Genomic DNA, 17,500 nt, shown 5'->3' with positions numbered 1-17,500 from the left:
CAACTCGGCGGCTTCCTGCCGTGCCGCGGCCCCCGGCGAAGGACGGCTGCTCCCGGCCAGGATGTTTGCTCCTGGCGCGGCTCCAGAAACCCCCCCTCTTCTCCTCGTGCTGTTTCCTTCACTGGGGAAAACTGTGTCACCGGAGCCAGGGACGCCCTCCCTGTCCCACCCCGCGCGCGTCGCCCTCGGCGGGTGATGGAAATCCCGAACCGTCCCGTGAGCAATTTCGAAAGCGGGCGGCGGCCGGTGGGGACGTGGGTGGCACGGGGCCGGCGCGGTGGAAAGCGAGTTCCTTCCGAGCCGAGCTGCTCCTTACTCAGCCGGGCAGAAACCCGCGTGGCTTTGCCCACGGCGATCAGTTTCTCGCGTGGCTCGTCTGTGTCTTCATCTTCATCCCCCCCCCCCCCCGGTCAGAAAAAGAGATGAGGAAAGGAGGACTAAAGGAAACAGAGGGAAAAAGTAAGGTTGGGAGCGCTGGCAGGTGGGTTGTGGAGGGGGATGCTCACATCTCTTCTCTCTCCCTCTTCACAGACAGGTTCGGCGGGCGACGCGGTTGATGGACCCAGCAGAAGCCAAATGGAAGAAGGGCCAATTAATTATGTGGAAGAAAGGCGGCTGAACGAGGGCAGCGGGCTCAGCCTGGTGAATGGGGGCCGGCCGGAGGCGGGGGGGACCGCGCTGATGGAGCCGAGCGGGTGGTCGCCGGGCCAGCCGCCTGCCACTGGCAAAGCCCACTTGGAAGATGTCAGGAACCTGGTGGCCTTTTCAGCAGTGGCCGAAGCCGTTTCCTCCTACCGGCTCCCGCCGCCGGGGTCGCCGTCGCTGCTGTACGAGAAGTTCGACTCGGAGATGAGCCGGGGCGGGCTGGGCACGGCAGACGGGGTGCCACGGGGAGAGGACCTGCACGCCCTCAAGGCTGCCCTGGCTTTGGCCAAGCACGGTGTGAAGCCCCCCAACTGCAACTGCGACGGCCCCGAGTGCCCCGACTACCTGGAATGGCTGGAGCAGAAGATCAAGACGGCTCTCGGAGAAGAGCTGGCATCGCCGCGGCCCCGCGCCACCGCCATCCCCCCGCCTCCTCCCCCAGAAGGTGCTATCGACCCCCAGCCGGTGCCTGAGGCTGCCGAGCCGTGCCCGCCCGACGGCCTCCCCTTTTCCCAAAGCGCGTGACCATCGCCAAGGAGAAAGAACATCAGCCTGCAGACCGCCATAGCCATCGAAGCCCTCACGCAGCTCTCGGCCCGCTCTGCCCAGCCCCGTGGGCGATGGGCAGCCCCCCGCCGCCGCCGCGCCGCCACCTCCCGCCGTCCCCTTCGGCCCCGGCCCCCTCGGCCCGCCGGGGGGCCCGCGTGGCAGCGAGGGGATGAGCCCCGTTACCCCGCCGGAGCCGGGAGCAGCACCTGAGCCATTTTTCGGCGCGGCACCTCCGCGGGGGAAACTTCGCAGCCACTTGGGGGCTGGAGCCGAGGTGGCAGCGGGGGCTGGAGACCCCATGGCAGAGCTGGAGCAGCTGCTGGGGAATGCTGACGACTACATCAAGGCGGCTTTCAAGAGACCCGAAGCGACGGCCGGCAAAGTGACAGCCCCCAAAACAGAACCTCCCGAGCGAGCACCCAGCAAGGAAGCACCGGGCAGCCCCCGCTTGCCGCCGGCACCGCCGGAGCCCGACCTGCACAAGAAGACGCAGCTGGTCCTGCAGCAGCATCTCCACCACAAGCGCAGCCTCTTCCTCGAGCAAAGCCTGGCGGCGGCGGCGGCAGCACCCCCGGACCAGCCGAGTGGCTGGTGGGCTCCCAGCACCCCGGCCGTGCCCCCCAAGCCCTTCGAAAAGCAGCCCAAAGAGAAGAAGAAGAAAACGCCGCCCGAAAAGCCCCCGCCGGCCAAACCTCTCCGCAAGCAAGTGCAGATCAAGAAGGCGAAGCAGAAGGACTCGCAGCCGCTCTTCCCACCCCTCTGGCAGATCAGCCTGGAGGGGTTTCGGGCGCCGCCGAACCCCCCGCCGAACCCCCCGCCGAAGAGATGCAAACGGAACCGCTGCCCACCGCCGGCCTTCCCGCACCAGCCTCTTGCACTACCCCTGCCCGCCGCATGCCCCCCGCCACCAAACCCCCTCGACGGCGTCCCCCCGGCTCCCGACTCTCAGGAAAGGGGTGCCCCCGGGGGGGGCCCCCAAATTCACTTGGCGCCGGCGGGCTCGACTGGCTCGGAAGAAGCACCGGCTGCCCCCCAGCCGGCCACCTCAGCTCCCGTCATGGTGGATGACAAGTTGGAAGAGCTCATCCGACAATTTGAAGCCGAATTTGGGGAGAATTTCAACCTGCCGCCCCCTGAGACGCCTGCCCCGCTCGCCCCTGGGGCTGCTGAGCTGCCGGGGGTTCCAGCACCAGCCCCGCAAGGGTCCCCCACCACCGCCACCGCTGCCCCGGCTCCGAGCAGCGCTCCCCAAGTCAGACCCAAAAGCGTCTCTCCAGGGAAGGGGCCGCTGTCAGAGCCACCCTTCACTGCCCGGTCCCCCAAACAGATCAAAATCGAGTCTTCTGGTGCTATCACCGTGGTGTCTACCACGTGTTTTTACTCTGAAGAAAGCCAAAACCCAGACGTGGACAACGTCGACAGAACACCCACCAAGGACGAGGTGCCGCTGACGCCCACCCTGAGCGGCTTTTTGGAGTCTCCGCTCAAATACCTGGACACGCCGACCAAAAGCCTCCTGGACACCCCGGCCAAGAGGGCACAAGCGGAATTCCCCACCTGTGACTGTGTTGGTGAGCGAGCAGCCGTGCTGGGGCGTGCTGGGGGGTGGTGAGGAGGGTGGCAGGGTGAGGAGGTGGCTTTGCAGGGTGGGGTTGACCTGGGTAGATAATGGACTGAGGCCGTGGCGCCAGCAAAGCCCCGATTTCCGGGGAAGTGAGGCACTCATGTGGTGAAACCCCAGTGCTGTGGAGCTCCCTTTTGCTTTCTCTCCTCCTCTCTTATTTTTACAGTTGGATGGAAATCCCGAGCGCCTGCCGCGTCACCGCGGGGGTGGCACCTGGCTGTGCCGGGGGGGGAATTGCATGAGCAGCAAAACCAAAAAGGGCTGTAGGGTTTTCCTTCTATTTAACCTCAACCGGCTGAATCCCAGGAATCCATGGTGGTCCCACCTAAAGGCCCTCTCACCTGGTGTATTTTCAGCCAAATTAGCTGGTTCAGGTTACTTTGAGTAACCCAAACTTTGGCTTGATGCTTGTGCTTATCACTGAAAAAATACTTGCCGTTGAGATGCTGCCTTGTTCGCTGGCCAGTCCCACCAGGCTGCGTTGAAAAATCACCAAACTCTTGGATTTGCGTTTTTTTGGTGGGTTTTTTTGGGTGTGTATCAGCATTTGTTAGACTTTGCAGCAAGTGCTAGAGAGTCCTTTCAGTCCACCTCCCTCCGAGCTGGATGGGGGAGCTGGATATTCCCTCCCCAGTATTTAGACTGGACCTGTGCGCTCCCCTGGGAGCAGAGGGGTGAGGATTTGGGGCATCCCTCTGGAAAAACAACCCCTCCACTGCTGGGAGAGCAGGCCCTGGGCTAAGCACGAGCTGCACTTTATTAGCGAGGCTCACGATTATTTATTTACTTGCTTGTAAATGGCAGCAGGAATTAGCCCAACCTCCACAGAGAGAAGGGAAAGCTTTTCTGAAGCCGCTCAAACCCATCTCGGAGGTCACCAGGAGAAGATTGGAATTGCTTTTTCTTTTCCAGCATCGTTCAGGGGCTGGGGGAGAGGGGATTCTCCCCCCCGCCACTTCTCTGTTTTCTCAAGGAAAAGCTGTGGGAGAAGGAAATGCAGCAGGAGCCAGGCTTGGTGCTTTATTGGGTGCCAGTGCTGTTGGAGGCTGTAATAAAACGAGCCTTTGCCGCACGTCCTGTATTGATCCCTGTCTGGACAGCTGCAGCCCAGCTGAGCCCGGCTTTCTCCTCGGCCTGGCTCCCAGCCAGCTGGACATGATGGGAATGAAAATCAGGGCGGTGAGAGCAGAGGGATGCAAAGACAGATCAGCCCCGGCTGTGGTGCCGGATGCATCCTGCCCGGCAGCACTGGAGCAGGATCCACCCCGCACCCGGGGCTGGGGCTGCTTGGAGCATCCATCGCTTCCCACACCGGCACCTTTGTGTCCTGAAAGCCGCCAGGGGTTTGTTGCTGCAAGGGGGGTGTTGGTTGCAGGGTTGTAGCTCCAGCGTCCTCCTCCTGCAGCCCCAGGATCCTCCTGCAGCAGCCCCAGCATCCTCCTCCAGCCCCAGGATCCTCCTGCAGCCCCAGCATCATCCTCCTGCAGCCCCAGGATCCTCCTGCAGCCCCAGCATTCTTCTCCTGTATTTTGAACGTTCTTTTCCCATAGCTCCACCATCCTCCTGCAGCCCCAGGATCTCCTGTAGCCCCGGTGTCCTTCTCCTGCAGCCCCAGCATCCTCCTCCTGTATTTTGATTATTCTTTTCCCATAGCGCCACCATCCTCAGGATCCTCCCACAGCCCCAGTGTCCTCCAGCAGCTCCAGCATCCATCTGCCATAAGCCCCACTGTCCTTCTCCTTCCCTTGATTTTTGGTGCACACGTGCTCGGTTTGAGGGAATTTGGGTGGTTGGAATCCTTCAAGGCAGCTGGCAAAGGTGCAGACCCCAAAATCTCTGTCCCCCGCTCCTGTCTCTGCAGAGCAAATCGTGGAGAAGGATGAGGGGCCGTATTACACCCACCTGGGCTCAGGGCCCACCGTGGCCTCCATCCGGGAGCTCATGGAGGAGCGGTAAGAGCCCCTCACCACGGGGCCCAGCACGGGGGCTGTGAGTGCAGGAGGGGCTGGGGTCCCGTCAGGGGAGTGGGGACTTGAGAGAGTGAGTGGGGTCCTGTCAGGGTGAGCGGGGTCCTATGGGGAGAGGGGGGCTTGAGGGAGTGAGTGGGATCCTGTCAAGGGAATGGGGGCTTGTGAGAGTTGAGTGGGGGCTTGAGAGAGTGAGCGGTGTCCTGTGAAGGTGAGTGGGGTCCTGTCAGGGATGTGGGGGTTTGAGAGAGTGAGTGGTGTCCTGTGAGGGTGAGTGGGGTCCTGTCAGGGATGTAGGGGTTTGAGAGAGTGAGTGGTGTCCTGTGAAGGTGAGTGGGGTCCTGTCAGGGATGTGGGGGTTTGAGAGAGTGAGTGGTGTCCTGTGAAGGTGAGCGGGGTCCTGTCAGGGATGTGGGGGTTTGAGAGAGTGAGTGGTGTCCTGTGAGGGTGAGTGGGGTCCTGTCAGGGACATGGGGTTTGTGAGAGTGAGCAGTGTCCAGTGAGGGTGATGGGGGCTCCTGAGCTTGAGTGGGGTCCGTCCTGTGAGTGGGGGCTCCTGAGGGGCCTGTGAAGGCGAGCAGGGCTCTCAGGCATGTGGGGGCTGTGGAGCTGACCGCCGTCCCCCGGCAGGTACGGCGAGAAGGGCAAGGCCATCCGCATCGAGAAGGTCATCTACACAGGCAAGGAAGGGAAGAGCTCCCGGGGCTGCCCCATCGCCAAGTGGGTGAGTGCCTCTCGACCCGGTTGGAGCCTCCTGAGCTTGGGGCCAGGAATTCCCCAGCTGGTGTGGCCACAGTGGGCAGGGGCAGGATGCTCAATTCGTGGCTGGCAAGGAGGAAGTGGGAGCTGTGTCCACCCCCAGGGAAACTCCGTGGGGCTTCCCACCCTTGGCACCTGGGGAATGGCATGTCCAGTGCCAGCAGCTCGGCCCAGCCTCCCAAAGCCCGTGGGGTGAATGCAGCCACGGGAACACCCCCGGCTCTGCTCCCCCACACCCCACAGGGCACTGGGGAAGGCATCCAGGACCCGCTCTGGGATCCTCCCCACGCCGGGAGGTGTTCATTGGAGCGCTCTGACTTGGCCCCTCTGTTTCTCAGGTGATCCGCAGACACAACCAAGAGGAGAAGCTGCTGTGCCTGGTGCGGCACCGGGCCGGCCACCACTGCCAGAACGCCGTCATCATCATCCTCATCCTGGCCTGGGAGGGCATCCCCCGCACGCTGGGCGACACGCTGTACCAGGAACTCACCGACACCCTCACCAAGTACGGCAACCCCACCAGCCGCCGCTGCGGCCTCAACGATGAGTAAGTCCCACCACCACCACAGCCCGGGCTGGGAACGGGATGCGGGAGAGGGAGGTGGGAATGGGATGTGGGAGGGGGATGCAGGAGCGGGATGTGGGAGCAGGATGCAGGAATGGGATGCAGGAGCGGGATGCAGGAGCGGGAAGCGGGAGCGGGATATGGGAGCAGGATGCAGGAATGGGATGTGGGAGCGGGATGCGGGAACAGAAGGTGGGAACGGGAGGGGGGAGCAGGATGCGGGAGCGGGATGCGGGAGCAGGATGTGGGAGCGGGATGCGGGAGCGGGATGCAGGGAATGGGATGCGGGAATGGGATGCGGGAATGGGATGTGGGAGTGGGATGCGGGAGTGGGATGCGGGAGCGGGATGCGGGAGTGGGATATGGGATGCGGGATGCGGGGCTCCCTCCCGTTCCAGAGCTGCCGTCACCGCGCGGCACCGGCGGCTGACGCTGCTCCGCCGTGTCCCCCCCGCAGCCGGACCTGCGCGTGCCAAGGCAAGGACCCCAACACCTGCGGCGCCTCCTTCTCGTTCGGCTGCTCCTGGAGCATGTACTTCAACGGCTGCAAATACGCCCGCAGCAAAACTCCCCGCAAGTTCAGGCTGGTGGGAGACAATCCCAAAGAGGTGGGTGATGCGGGTGGAGCGGGGCAGCGCCGGGGCGGTGCTGGTTTGGAGCTCCTTTCCTTTCAGTGAAGGCTTTGCAGGCTGAAAATAGGATTCCTTGTGGGCTTTTTTATGGACTAAAGAGATGAGGAAAAGAAGGGTGGCACAAATGGGGCCTCTGTAGAAATCCCAGGGAAGAGCCAGAGGGCTCTTTGGTCGGGTGAGTGAAAGCACAACAAACACTGAGGCTGGAGGTTGGAAGGCCGAACCCTCAGGAGGAATTGAAGCCACTGTGTGAATTGAAGTCCTCTGTGCCATGGTGGATATTGTGGGAAGGGTTGGGTGCCGTGTGGTGTCTGTGGGCTCTGTCCCCAGTTCCATCCCTGCTGCCAAAACCCCTGGGTAATCTCCTCCTCTTTTCTCTGCTGCAGGAAGAGCTGCTCCGGAGAAGCTTTCAGGACTTGGCCACCGAGGTTGCTCCGCTTTACAAGAGGCTGGCGCCGCAAGCCTACCAAAACCAGGTGCTGGTCACCCCATCCCTTGGCCACAGCGGCCAGGCAGCTGGAATGGGTGAGGGGTGGTGGTTTTTGGGAGATTCTGGGTAACCAGGGCTCTCTCCTCTTTCCTTCCACAGGTCACCAACGAGGACGTAGCGATCGACTGCCGGCTGGGCTTGAAGGAGGGGAGGCCGTTCTCGGGAGTGACGGCGTGCATGGACTTCTGCGCTCACGCTCACAAGGACCAGCATAACCTCTACAACGGCTGCACCGTGGTGAGCAGGCGCCTGGCAGGGCTTTTCGGGGTGCTCTCCCCTGATTTGGGGTGCTCCTTTTTGAGGGTCTCCATCCCCAGTAGTCCCACCCTTGTGACTCCGGGTCCTTGGCATGGGCACACCTCACACGAGCTGCTCAGAGCCCCCCGCCCCAGCCAGACTTGAGCATGGTGCTAACAGGGACCAGCATCTGCTTTTGTCCAACCCAAACCCCATGGGAGGTTTCCAAATACCAGCCGGGGACCGGAGCAGGCTGGGGGGATGCCAGGCTGGTGCGGCTTCACGTCGGTGTGGGGAAGAAGTGGGAGGTTTGGCTCGTCCAGCACGGGCCACATCCATCAGCATCCCACTGACAGCACCTGCTCTGGCCAGGTCTGCACGCTGACGAAGGAAGACAATCGTGTGGTGGGGAAAATTCCCGAAGATGAGCAGCTGCACGTCCTCCCCCTCTACAAGATGTCCAGCACGGATGAGTTCGGCAGTGAGGAGAACCAAAACGCCAAGGTGGGCAGCGGGGCCATCCAGGTGCTCACGTCCTTCCCCCGCGAGGTCCGCAAGCTGCCCGAGCCCGCCAAGTCCTGCCGGCAGCGGCAGCTGGAAGCCAGGAGAGCTGCTGCGGAGAAGAAGAAGCTGCAGAAAGAGAAGCTGATGACGCCAGAGAAGATCAAGCAGGAAGCGCTCGAGCTCCCCACACTCCAGCCAAATCCAGGTAACGGGGGCAGAGGTGAGGTCCTGCCGCCCCAAGCCGCCCGGAAAGCGCGTGAGGGGATGGGGATGTGGCTGCGGGCTTTCTTGGGCTGGTGTGTTGCGGTGCTGGATGGCACCTGGGTTCTCACGAAGGTGTGAATCGATGCCAGTGCCCCAGGTGATGGCAAGGGATGCCAACCTCTGCAGTTGGCTGGCAAACCCATCACCGTGGGATTTCTGAGTCTGGCTGAGTGTTTTGGGGTCCTGGCTCCCCTCCAGTGGCTTCCTCGGCCGGCAGGTCACGGGGGCTGTGTGTGCTGTCCCACAGGTATGGCGTTGAAAGGCGGGATACCCCCGCAGCCGCTGAAACCTTCCATCAAGGTGGAACCCCAGAGCCATTACAACGCCTTCAAGTACAACGGCAATGCGGTGGTGGAGAGCTACTCGGTGCTGGGCAGCTGCCGGCCCTCCGACCCGTACAGCATGAACAGTGTTTACTCTTACCATTCCTACTATGCACAGCCCAATCTGCCTTCCGTGAACGGGTTTCACTCCAAGTTCGCGCTTCCCTCCTTCGGGTATTACGGCTTTTCCAGCAACCACATGTTCCCCTCGCAGTTTCTCAATTACGGGGCGCCCGAGAGGAGTGGGAGCAGCTGGGTGAGCAATGGCTACGAGAAGAAGCCTGACGTCTCGGCACTGCAGGAGAATCTCAACCACACCTACGGGAACACCAATTTCCCCGAGCCCGTCCCGCACAGCGTGCGGAGCAAAAACCATCACCAGCGCACCTACGAGCGAGCCAACCGCTACGCCAGCCAGCAGAAAGCAGCGGCGGCGGCGGCCGGGGCGCACAGGACTAGCTCGGGCTCGGAGGAGGCACCGTCGTTTGCACAGAACTGTTTCGGCAGCCGGCCCATCAAGCAGGAGCCTCCGGACCCCCCGCCCGCCATCGAGCCCCTTCCCAGCGCAGCGGCCATGCCCGGCACCGGCTTAGCGCTGCCGGCCGTCCCCGCGCACGGCACGGCACCAGAGCAGCGGTGGAGCCCCTTCAAAGCACCCCGGGGCACGGCTTCCCCCGAGAGGACTAGCACGGCCGAGGGCTCGTGGAGCGCGCTGGCGCCGGGCTCGGGCGGGCGGGAGAAGCTGAGTGCCTTCGACGCTGCCGTGCGCTTGCCACCGCCAGAGAAGCAGTGGTCCAACGTCCTGGCGGGGGAGCCGGCGGCAGTGGCGGCGCATGGCTCGGGCTTGCTGCCGAAACCGTGGAGCCCCTGCAAGCTGGGGGAGACGGCGCTGGCTGGCGTGGGCACCCCGAGCCTGCTGGGGTCACTGGGATTCAGCTCGGCTCTGCCAGGGCTGCCCAGCTTCCCCAACGAGCCATGGGGGTCTGTGAAGGTGGAGGAGCAGAGGACACCGGCACCCAGCCCGGGGCTGCCGGAGAAGCCGTGGGAGGCAGCGGTGGGGGAGAAGGGGGCGGCAGGGCCCCGCCAGGAGAAGCCGTGGGACCCCTTTGGCCTGGAGGAGGATCTGCCAGAGAAGGCGGTGAAGGAGGAAGAGGACGAGGAGGAGGAAGAGGAGGAGGAAGAGGAGGAGGAGTGGTCGGACAGCGAGCACAACTTCCTGGATGAGAACATCGGCGGCGTGGCCGTGGCGCCGCCCATGGCTCCATCCTCATCGAGTGCGCCCGCCGCGAGCTCCACGCCACCACCCCGCTGAAGAAACCCAACCGCTGCCACCCCACCCGCATCTCCCTCGTCTTCTACCAACACAAGAACTTGAACCAGCCCAACCACGGCCTGGCGCTGTGGGAGGCCAAGATGAAGCAGCTGGCGGAGCGGGCTCGGGCCCGGCAGGAGGAGGCGGCGCGTCTGGGGCTGCCGCCGGACGCCAAAGCCTTTGCCAAGAAGCGCAAGTGGGGCGGCGCGTTGGCGACCGAGGCGCCCAGCAAGGAGAGGAGGGACTCAGTCCCCACCCGGCAGGCGGTGGCTATCCCCACCAACTCCGCCATCACTGTGTCCTCCTACGCCTACACCAAGGTGACGGGCCCCTACAGCCGCTGGATCTGAGACGCAGGCAACCGCCGTGGCCCCATCTTACCTCAACCCTCGGCAGCGCCGGAGCCCGGCGTTGCTTCGTGGTGCTTTCTCCTCGGGCGTGGGGGAGAAGAAAACAAAAGTAAATAGACAAAACCGAAGCGAAACACAACAACCACAAAAACAAAAATCCAACCCATAGGAAAAGAACCAACGCGCGCACTCGGGAGCAGCGGAGCCAGCGCGGGCTCACGCCGTCGGAGAGCTGCGCCCAGCGAGGAGTTGGCAAACCAAGCAAATCTTGGTTGAAGAACCCAAGAGGAACGATGCTGTTTGATGATTTTAGGTAATCTCATATTTATATCTCCATGTTTTTTAATCTAGCCTTGGATGAATTTCCTAGCGTCCTTTCGCAAGGAGAGGTTTTTAATTCCACTTAAAATGGCCTATCTGTTGGATTTGATTTTATTTTATTTTTTACTCCGATGACAATGACGAAGCCGATCTTCAAAAGAGAAGCCAACATTGAAAAACCACCCTAATCATGAATCCAAACCAACCTGAACACCAAACCAGCTTAAAGGCAAGAGGTGACTCCCTCCAGCTCCGACGCGTGGGGGCTGGTGGGACCGTGTGCTTTACTGTCAGCCAGACACGCTGAACATCCAATTATTTTTATTCCAAGGACCTAAAAATACCAATTTTGCAGCTTGAGGAGTCCTTTCTTACAGCAATGGGAGCCCGGGAGCAAGCGGGCTGTCCCGGGACGGCGCGTCTTCGCTCGGCTCCTCGCCTCCGGCGGGATCGGTTCTGCCGCGACGAAGCAAGCCGGCGTCTTTCCTGGCGCCGGAGACCTCAGGACACGTCCGGGCTGGGGAATGCCGCTGCCGGGGGGCCGCACTCGGGCTCGGACTTGGGGCTCCTTTGCCCACGGCCCCAGGGTGAGCGGCAGCGGCGGCATCTCCATAGGAGCCGACGGGACAAAAACAGAAAAACAAAAAATACAAAAAACAGGAAAAAAAACCACAAACCAACCCCAAACTGTGAATAGCGAGTGTTGCTCTCTGTACATCACTGTTGCTAAAGTCTGGTGCTTTCCGTCTCCGGGGGACTTTTCTCCGTGCAATCGGCTCTGGGAAGAGCGAATCCCAAGACTTGGCTGGCCAAAACCCCGCCGGTCCGCCTTCCCTGCCGGTGCCGGCGAGCCGCGGCCAGCGCCGCTGGGGCTCGGTGCTCTTTCTCTCCCCAGGTGCCATCCCTCCTTCCTACGGATCACCGTTCTTCCCGCAAAAAAACCCCCAACAAAGCGAAACAAAAACCCAACCCAACCAATAAACCCAGCGACGACGACGACAACCGTGTGGTGCTTTTCGAACACTCTCAGTCGAGACTTCCCGCCTGACGCCGGAGCCGCGCCGGGACGGCCGGCGGGCGGCCGAGCTGCCCCGCGGCTCGCTGGGAGCGCGGCGTGGCCGGAGCCGGGGACCGGCGTCCCCGGGGGTCGTTGCTTTTGCACTTTGAGGTGCCTTTTGGAGAGCCAGCGAGGCAGCGCCGACGCCGTCACCGTGCAGGATCACCTCGTGTTTACTGTCACCCTCCTTCCTCGCGCACGGGCACGGATCAGCAGGATCTCGGTAAAACAGCCTGAACATTTACGTGGTCTGATTTTAAACCTGTAAATAGGGAAAGAATTTTTTTAAAAGCACTTTCACCTAGATTTAAAAAATGAAAGCGAAACTTAAAAAGCAAACAACTCCCCTCTTTCCTCTCCCCCCCCCAGCCCCCAACTTGAAGCAGTATGTTTTAAACAAGATTTTCGTGGGAGAACTGTAAATACTGGCAGAATATTTAACATGCTTTGTCCGTCCTTCATCATTAATGAATTTTTTTTTTTTTTGGTTCGTTTTTTAACCGTAATCTGTAAAGTCGCGTATATTTGACAAGGAAACTCAACGAGCTATTCCCGCTTTTCTTATAAATACCCAATAGCATATCAGGATTGTAAGAGTCGACGGCAAGTCAGATTTTAGGGATGCCGGCGGGCGATGCCGGGGACCCGCCGTGTCGATGTGGTTCGGAACGCGGAGAGGGGACCCGGCTGATCCGGGGCCGGATTCGGGTGCCGGCCCCGTTGGCATCGCCCGGGGGTCTCTGGCTGGCGTGACGGGGGTGCCTTGGAGCTTCGCCCAGCGGGGTGAGCGTCGGGAGGAGAAGGAGCGTTCGGAGAAGGCAATGGTCCGTGTAACCTGTCTAAGTCCTGCTTCCTCAGAGGTTTTTCGGTGCAGGGAGGGGTCAGTCCGGCGCGGCGTTGGCTCCGGCGGGTTCATCCCGGGAGAGCGGGGAGCTGCTGGCGCCGCGGGTCGGGGGAGCGAGAACTGCTGCAGTCTCATGTTTTTACACTACATAACGTCTAACCTACCTCAACTCTCAGTCATTACAAATTCGCACGCTTCAGACTTCTACACAAACTCGAAATCTATGCACAGCTCTTTACCCCTTGCTGCTGAGAGGCTGTTTCCAAGCAAAATCTTTTCCTTTACCCGTCCCGGCGGCCGCGCTCGTCCCGCCTGCGCCGAAGCCACGGGGGTCACGGAGCTCGGGGGGAGGGATGTTTTTAATCGCTTTGGAGTGGGATGTGGGGACCTGATTTTGCAGCAGGTCGTGGCCACAATGGTGCTAGAACAACACCCACGGTAGAAACCCCAGGGAGGGCTCGGCGCGGGGAGCCCCGACCGGCTCCGTCATCCCGCTTCGGTTTTTCTGGCCGCGATGCTTCGCCTCGGGCAGGAAACGGGGGATGCAACTTGGGTCCCCCCATCTCGATGCTTTCGGGATGAGGCATGGGAAGGAGAAGGAAACCAGAATCCCTGAGGTGCCTCAATTGCTGATTTTTCCTTTTAATACTGGAGTACGCTTTGTGGGCTCTATAAGGCATATTTTTATTAAATGAAATCTTGTAATACAAACGGTGCTATGGTGTTTTAACAAACTGTATCACGCTTCTGCCTGATTCCATCTCGCTGAGGTGCTACTAATGTATATAATGAAATTAAGGAACCAAGATTAAAAAAAAAAAAAAAAAAAAAAAAATTAAGAAGCAATGTCGTTGAGAAGGAAGTTTGCTTTTCCGGAGCGACAGCTCGAGGCGTGCCGGGAGCCGGTTGGGTTTATGCAAACTGAAAGAGGTGCCGCGTCCGAGGCCTGCCGCCGGCCGGGGCCGTGGCGGAGCCGTTCCCTGTGTGGTGTGGTCCTGGGATGAGGTGCTCAGAGGTGGCATCCGGGCGCGGGGCTCGGCCAGGTGTGTGGTCTCGGTGCTTGGCCGCGGTGTTCGGCCGGAGTGCTCGGACATGGTGCTCAGACATGGTGCTCAGTCACACATTGTGGGTGTGGTGCTTGGTTGTGGTGCTCGGCCACAGGTCATGGACGTAGCGCTTGGATGTGGTGCTCAGGAACGGTGCTCGGTCACACCTTGTGGGTGTGGTGCTCAGACATGGTGCTCAGGCACGGTGCTCGGCCACACGTTGTGGACGTGGTGCTCGGACGTGGCGCTCGGCAGTGCGTTCAGAGCCGGTGCGTGGACATGGTTCTCGGTCCCGGTGTTTGGCCACACATGATGGACATGGTGCTCGGTCCCGGTGTTTGGCCACACATGATGGACGTGGTGCTCGGACGTGGTGCGTGGACACGGTGCTCGGACATGGTGCTTGACTGCGGTGCTCAGACATGGTGCTCGGACATAGTGCTCAGACATGGTGCTTGGACATGGTGTGTGGACGTGGTGCTCGATGTGGTGCTTGGACGTGGTGCTCGGACACGCATCATGGACATGGTGCTCGGGCACGGTGCTCGGACGTGGTGCGTGGCCATGGTGCTGTGTTTGGTGCTTGGACTTGGTGCATGGACATGATGCTTGGGCATGGTGCTCTGCTGTGGTGCTTGGACATGGTGTGTGGACGTGGTGCTTGACCACAGTGCTTGGACAGGGTGTGTGGACATGGTGCATGGACATGGTGCTCGGGCATGGTGCTCAGCCATGCATCATGGACATGGTGCTCAGCCGTGGTGCGTGAACATGATGTGTGGACGCAGTGCTTGGCCAGGGTGTGTGGACAGTGCTTGACCGCAGTTCTCGGACATGGACATGGTGCTCGGGCATGGTGCTCAGCCATGCCACCGTGGACGTGGTGCTTGGACGTGGTGCTCAGACATGATGTGTGGACACGGTGCTCAGCCAGGGTGTGTGGACATGGTGCATGGACGTGGTGTTCGGGCACGGTGCTCAGCCACGCACTGTGGACGTGGTGCTTGGACGTGGGTGCTCTGCTTGGTGCTTGGACTTGGTGCGTGGACTCGGTGCTTGGCCACGTGTCCTGGACGTGCTGCTCGGGCACGGTGCTCTGCCGTGGTGCTCGGACACAGTCCGTGGACGTGGTGCTCGGCCACGATGTGACTGACCATGTGTTGTGGACGTGGTGCTTGAGCACGGTGCTCGATGGTGGTGCTCAGGCACGGTGCGCGGACACGGCGCTTGGCCCCCCACCATGGATGGGTGCAGGGACACGGTGCTCGGGCATGGTGTGTGAACACAGTGCTCGGCCGCGGTGCTCGGCCACGGCGTGTGGACGTGGTGCTGAGCTGGGGTGTGTGAACACGGTGCTCAGCCGCGGTGCTCGGCCGCGGTGCTCGGCCACGGCGTGTGGACGTGGTGCTGAGCTGGGGTGTGTGGTCACGGTGCTCGGCCGTGGTGCTCGGCCATGGCGTGTGGACACGGTGTCTGGGCACGGAGCATGGACACGGTGCTCGGGCACGGAGCATGGACACGGTGGTTGCCCACCCTGCACAGGCACTGGGCACCCCCATGGCACCCCGATGGGCACGGTGCTGACCAGCAGTGCCGGAGCGCGGCGCCGGTGCGCAGCACTGGCCCCCAGCACCACCCGGCCAGGCCCGGTCCTGGCACTGCTCCCCCACAGCACCAACCCCATGCTGCCGGCGCCAGCCCCGTGTCCAGCCCCGTGTCCAGCACCGTGTCCATCCCATGGTCCAGCACCACATCCATCCCTGTGTCCATCCCTGCGTCCATCCCCGTGTCCATCCCGTGTCCATCCCCATGTCCATTCCGTGTCCATCCCGCGTCCATCCCGTGTCCATCCCGCGTCCATCCCCATTTCCATCCCCCCGTCCATCCCGTGTCCATCCCGTGTCCATCCCATGTCCATTCCGTGTCCATCCCGTGTCCATCCCGCGTCCATCCCGCGTCCATCCCCGTGTCCATCCCGTGTCCATCCCTGTGTCCATCCCGTGTCCATCCCGTGTCCATCCCCGTGTCCATCCCGTGTCCATCCCCATGTCCATTCCGTGTCCATCCCGTGTCCATCCCGTGTCCATCCCCATGTCCATTCCGTGTCCATCCCCGTGTCCATCCCCGTGTCCATCCCGCGTCCAGCACCACATCCATCCCTGCGTCCATCCCGTGTCCATCCCGTGTCCATCCCCGTGTCCATCCCGTGTCCATCCCGTGTCCATCCCGTGTCCATCCCGTGTCCATCCCCATGTCCATTCCTGTGTCCATCCCGTGTCCATCCCGTGTCCATCCCGTGTCCAGCCCCGCACCGTCCTCTCTCAGCCCCGCGCTCCCGCAGCTCCTCGCGCTCGTCCCCTCCGCGCCTCGCCGCTCTCTCCCCGCCCATCCCGCTTCTGCCCGGCTCTTTCTTTTTCCCCTTTTCCCGAAACCTTTCTGGTTTTCCATTTTTTGGGGTTTATTGGTGCTACTTCCTCCCCCGTGGGCAGCAGCCCCCCCGAGCCCCCCAGGCAAATACCTCAGCCCCCCCCAGCCCCGCGAGCGAGTCCGGGGTGAAGCTTTTCCGAAATCAGGGATCCTTTCGCAGCGGTGTTTCCTCCTTCATTTTTCCCCTCTTCGTTTTCGCCCTCCTCTCTTTCCCTTTCCGCCCGGGTTTTTCCTCATTTCTCCGCATCCTTCAGGGATTACAAAACCGCCGGAATTTCAGCCTCATTTGGATTCCGGGAGCGAGGAGTTGGTTTTTTTTTTTTTTTTTGGCCGGTGGGGTTTTTTTATTACTTTATTATTTTGGTTTTTATTTTTGCACCGCGGCGCGAAGGAAAAAGAGGTGGTAAATCCAAATTTAAAAACCAAGCGCCGTTTCTTCTCGGATTCGGGAATTCGGTCGGAGGCAGGGCGGGTGTTTTGGCGTTTTCGTTGGGCTTTTTTTGGGATAATCGAGGTGGGGAGGTGGGACGGCGGCAGGTGGAGGGGGGAGACACCGCAGGGGTGTCCCGGCGGCTCCGAAAAATTCACACTTGAAGATTTCTTGGTCGGCTCGGGACTGTGGTTACTTGAAATGAAGTTTTTTTCCGGGGCGGATTGAGGACCGGTAGATTTTTTTCCCATGTCTCAAGGCAATAGGATTAATGTGTATTAAACTGTAGATACTTCTAGGACCGTAAATTTATGCTGATAATTTTATTTTGTATAATTTTCCCTTTTTCTTTTCCCCTTCTTTGTGTTGTTTTTCCCCCCTTAACCTTCTTTTCTTTTCCCCTTTTCCCCAGTGTTTCAGTAAATTTATTTTTTAGGATGCCTAAAAATTGCAAGTTTGGATCCTCCCCCTCCCCCCTGGTTTTGGTTTTGTTGGTTTTTTTTTGTTGTTCTGTTGTTGTTTTTTTTTTTTTAATTTGTATTTTATTCTGAGTTGGCGCGGCCGCGGGGCCGTGGGCTGTATTATTCCTGATATCTTTAAAATATTGTGGGTGTTTTAATAAATTTTATATTTATTTTTTGCACTCAACACGAGGCTTCCGTGGCTTTTCTGCTGGAATTCCTCCTGGAATGGGGCTGGAATTGGGGGGAGAGGGGCGGGGTGGGGCTCTGGGTGTGGGAATGGGGGGCAGGATGGGGGTCTTTGGGATTGGGGGAGCTGGATGGGACTCTGGGTATGGGCAAGGCGGGGGGAGAGCAGCATGGGGTCTTTTGGCGGGGGGATCAGGATGGGGCTGCATCTATGGGATGGGGGGGTCGGATGGGATCCTCTTGGGGGGTGGGCTGCAGGATGGGATCCTGGATTTGGGAATGGAGGGGAGGGGCAGGATGGGACCTTCTTTATGAGCACGGGGGGGTCAGGAGGGGGCCCTGTGGGGAGGTCCGGAGGGGGCCCTTTGAGGGGTCAGGAGGGGGCTCTTTGGGGGGGTCAAGAGGGGGCCCTGTGGGGTCAGGAGGGGCTCTTTTGGGGTCAGGAGGGGGCCCTGTGGGGTCAGGAGGGGGCTCTTTTGGGGTCAGGAGGGGGCTCTTTGGGGG

The 17,500-nt window shown here is 60.9% G+C and overlaps 1 protein-coding gene across 1 annotated transcript in view; it reads left to right on the top strand.

Annotated features, from left to right (window-relative positions):
* The window catches only part of TET3 (tet methylcytosine dioxygenase 3), a 29,786-nt gene extending 16,510 nt beyond the window's left edge, over window positions 1-13,276 (top strand). The window contains 11 exon segments of the mRNA XM_039564409.1: window positions 532-1,242; window positions 1,244-2,765; window positions 4,680-4,770; window positions 5,416-5,509; window positions 5,883-6,091; window positions 6,567-6,717; window positions 7,128-7,217; window positions 7,331-7,468; window positions 7,841-8,177; window positions 8,484-9,809; window positions 9,812-13,276. Coding sequence (XP_039420343.1) covers window positions 532-1,242; window positions 1,244-2,765; window positions 4,680-4,770; window positions 5,416-5,509; window positions 5,883-6,091; window positions 6,567-6,717; window positions 7,128-7,217; window positions 7,331-7,468; window positions 7,841-8,177; window positions 8,484-9,809; window positions 9,812-10,221 — 5,079 coding nt within the window. The 3' untranslated portion in view covers window positions 10,222-13,276.
* The last annotated feature ends 4,224 nt before the right edge of the window (window positions 13,277-17,500 follow it).

This window comes from Corvus cornix, chromosome 22 (assembly GCF_000738735.6).
Source record: "Corvus cornix cornix isolate S_Up_H32 chromosome 22, ASM73873v5, whole genome shotgun sequence".
NCBI lineage: Eukaryota > Metazoa > Chordata > Aves > Passeriformes > Corvidae > Corvus > Corvus cornix.
This window is presented reverse-complemented; position numbering and strand designations above follow the sequence as displayed.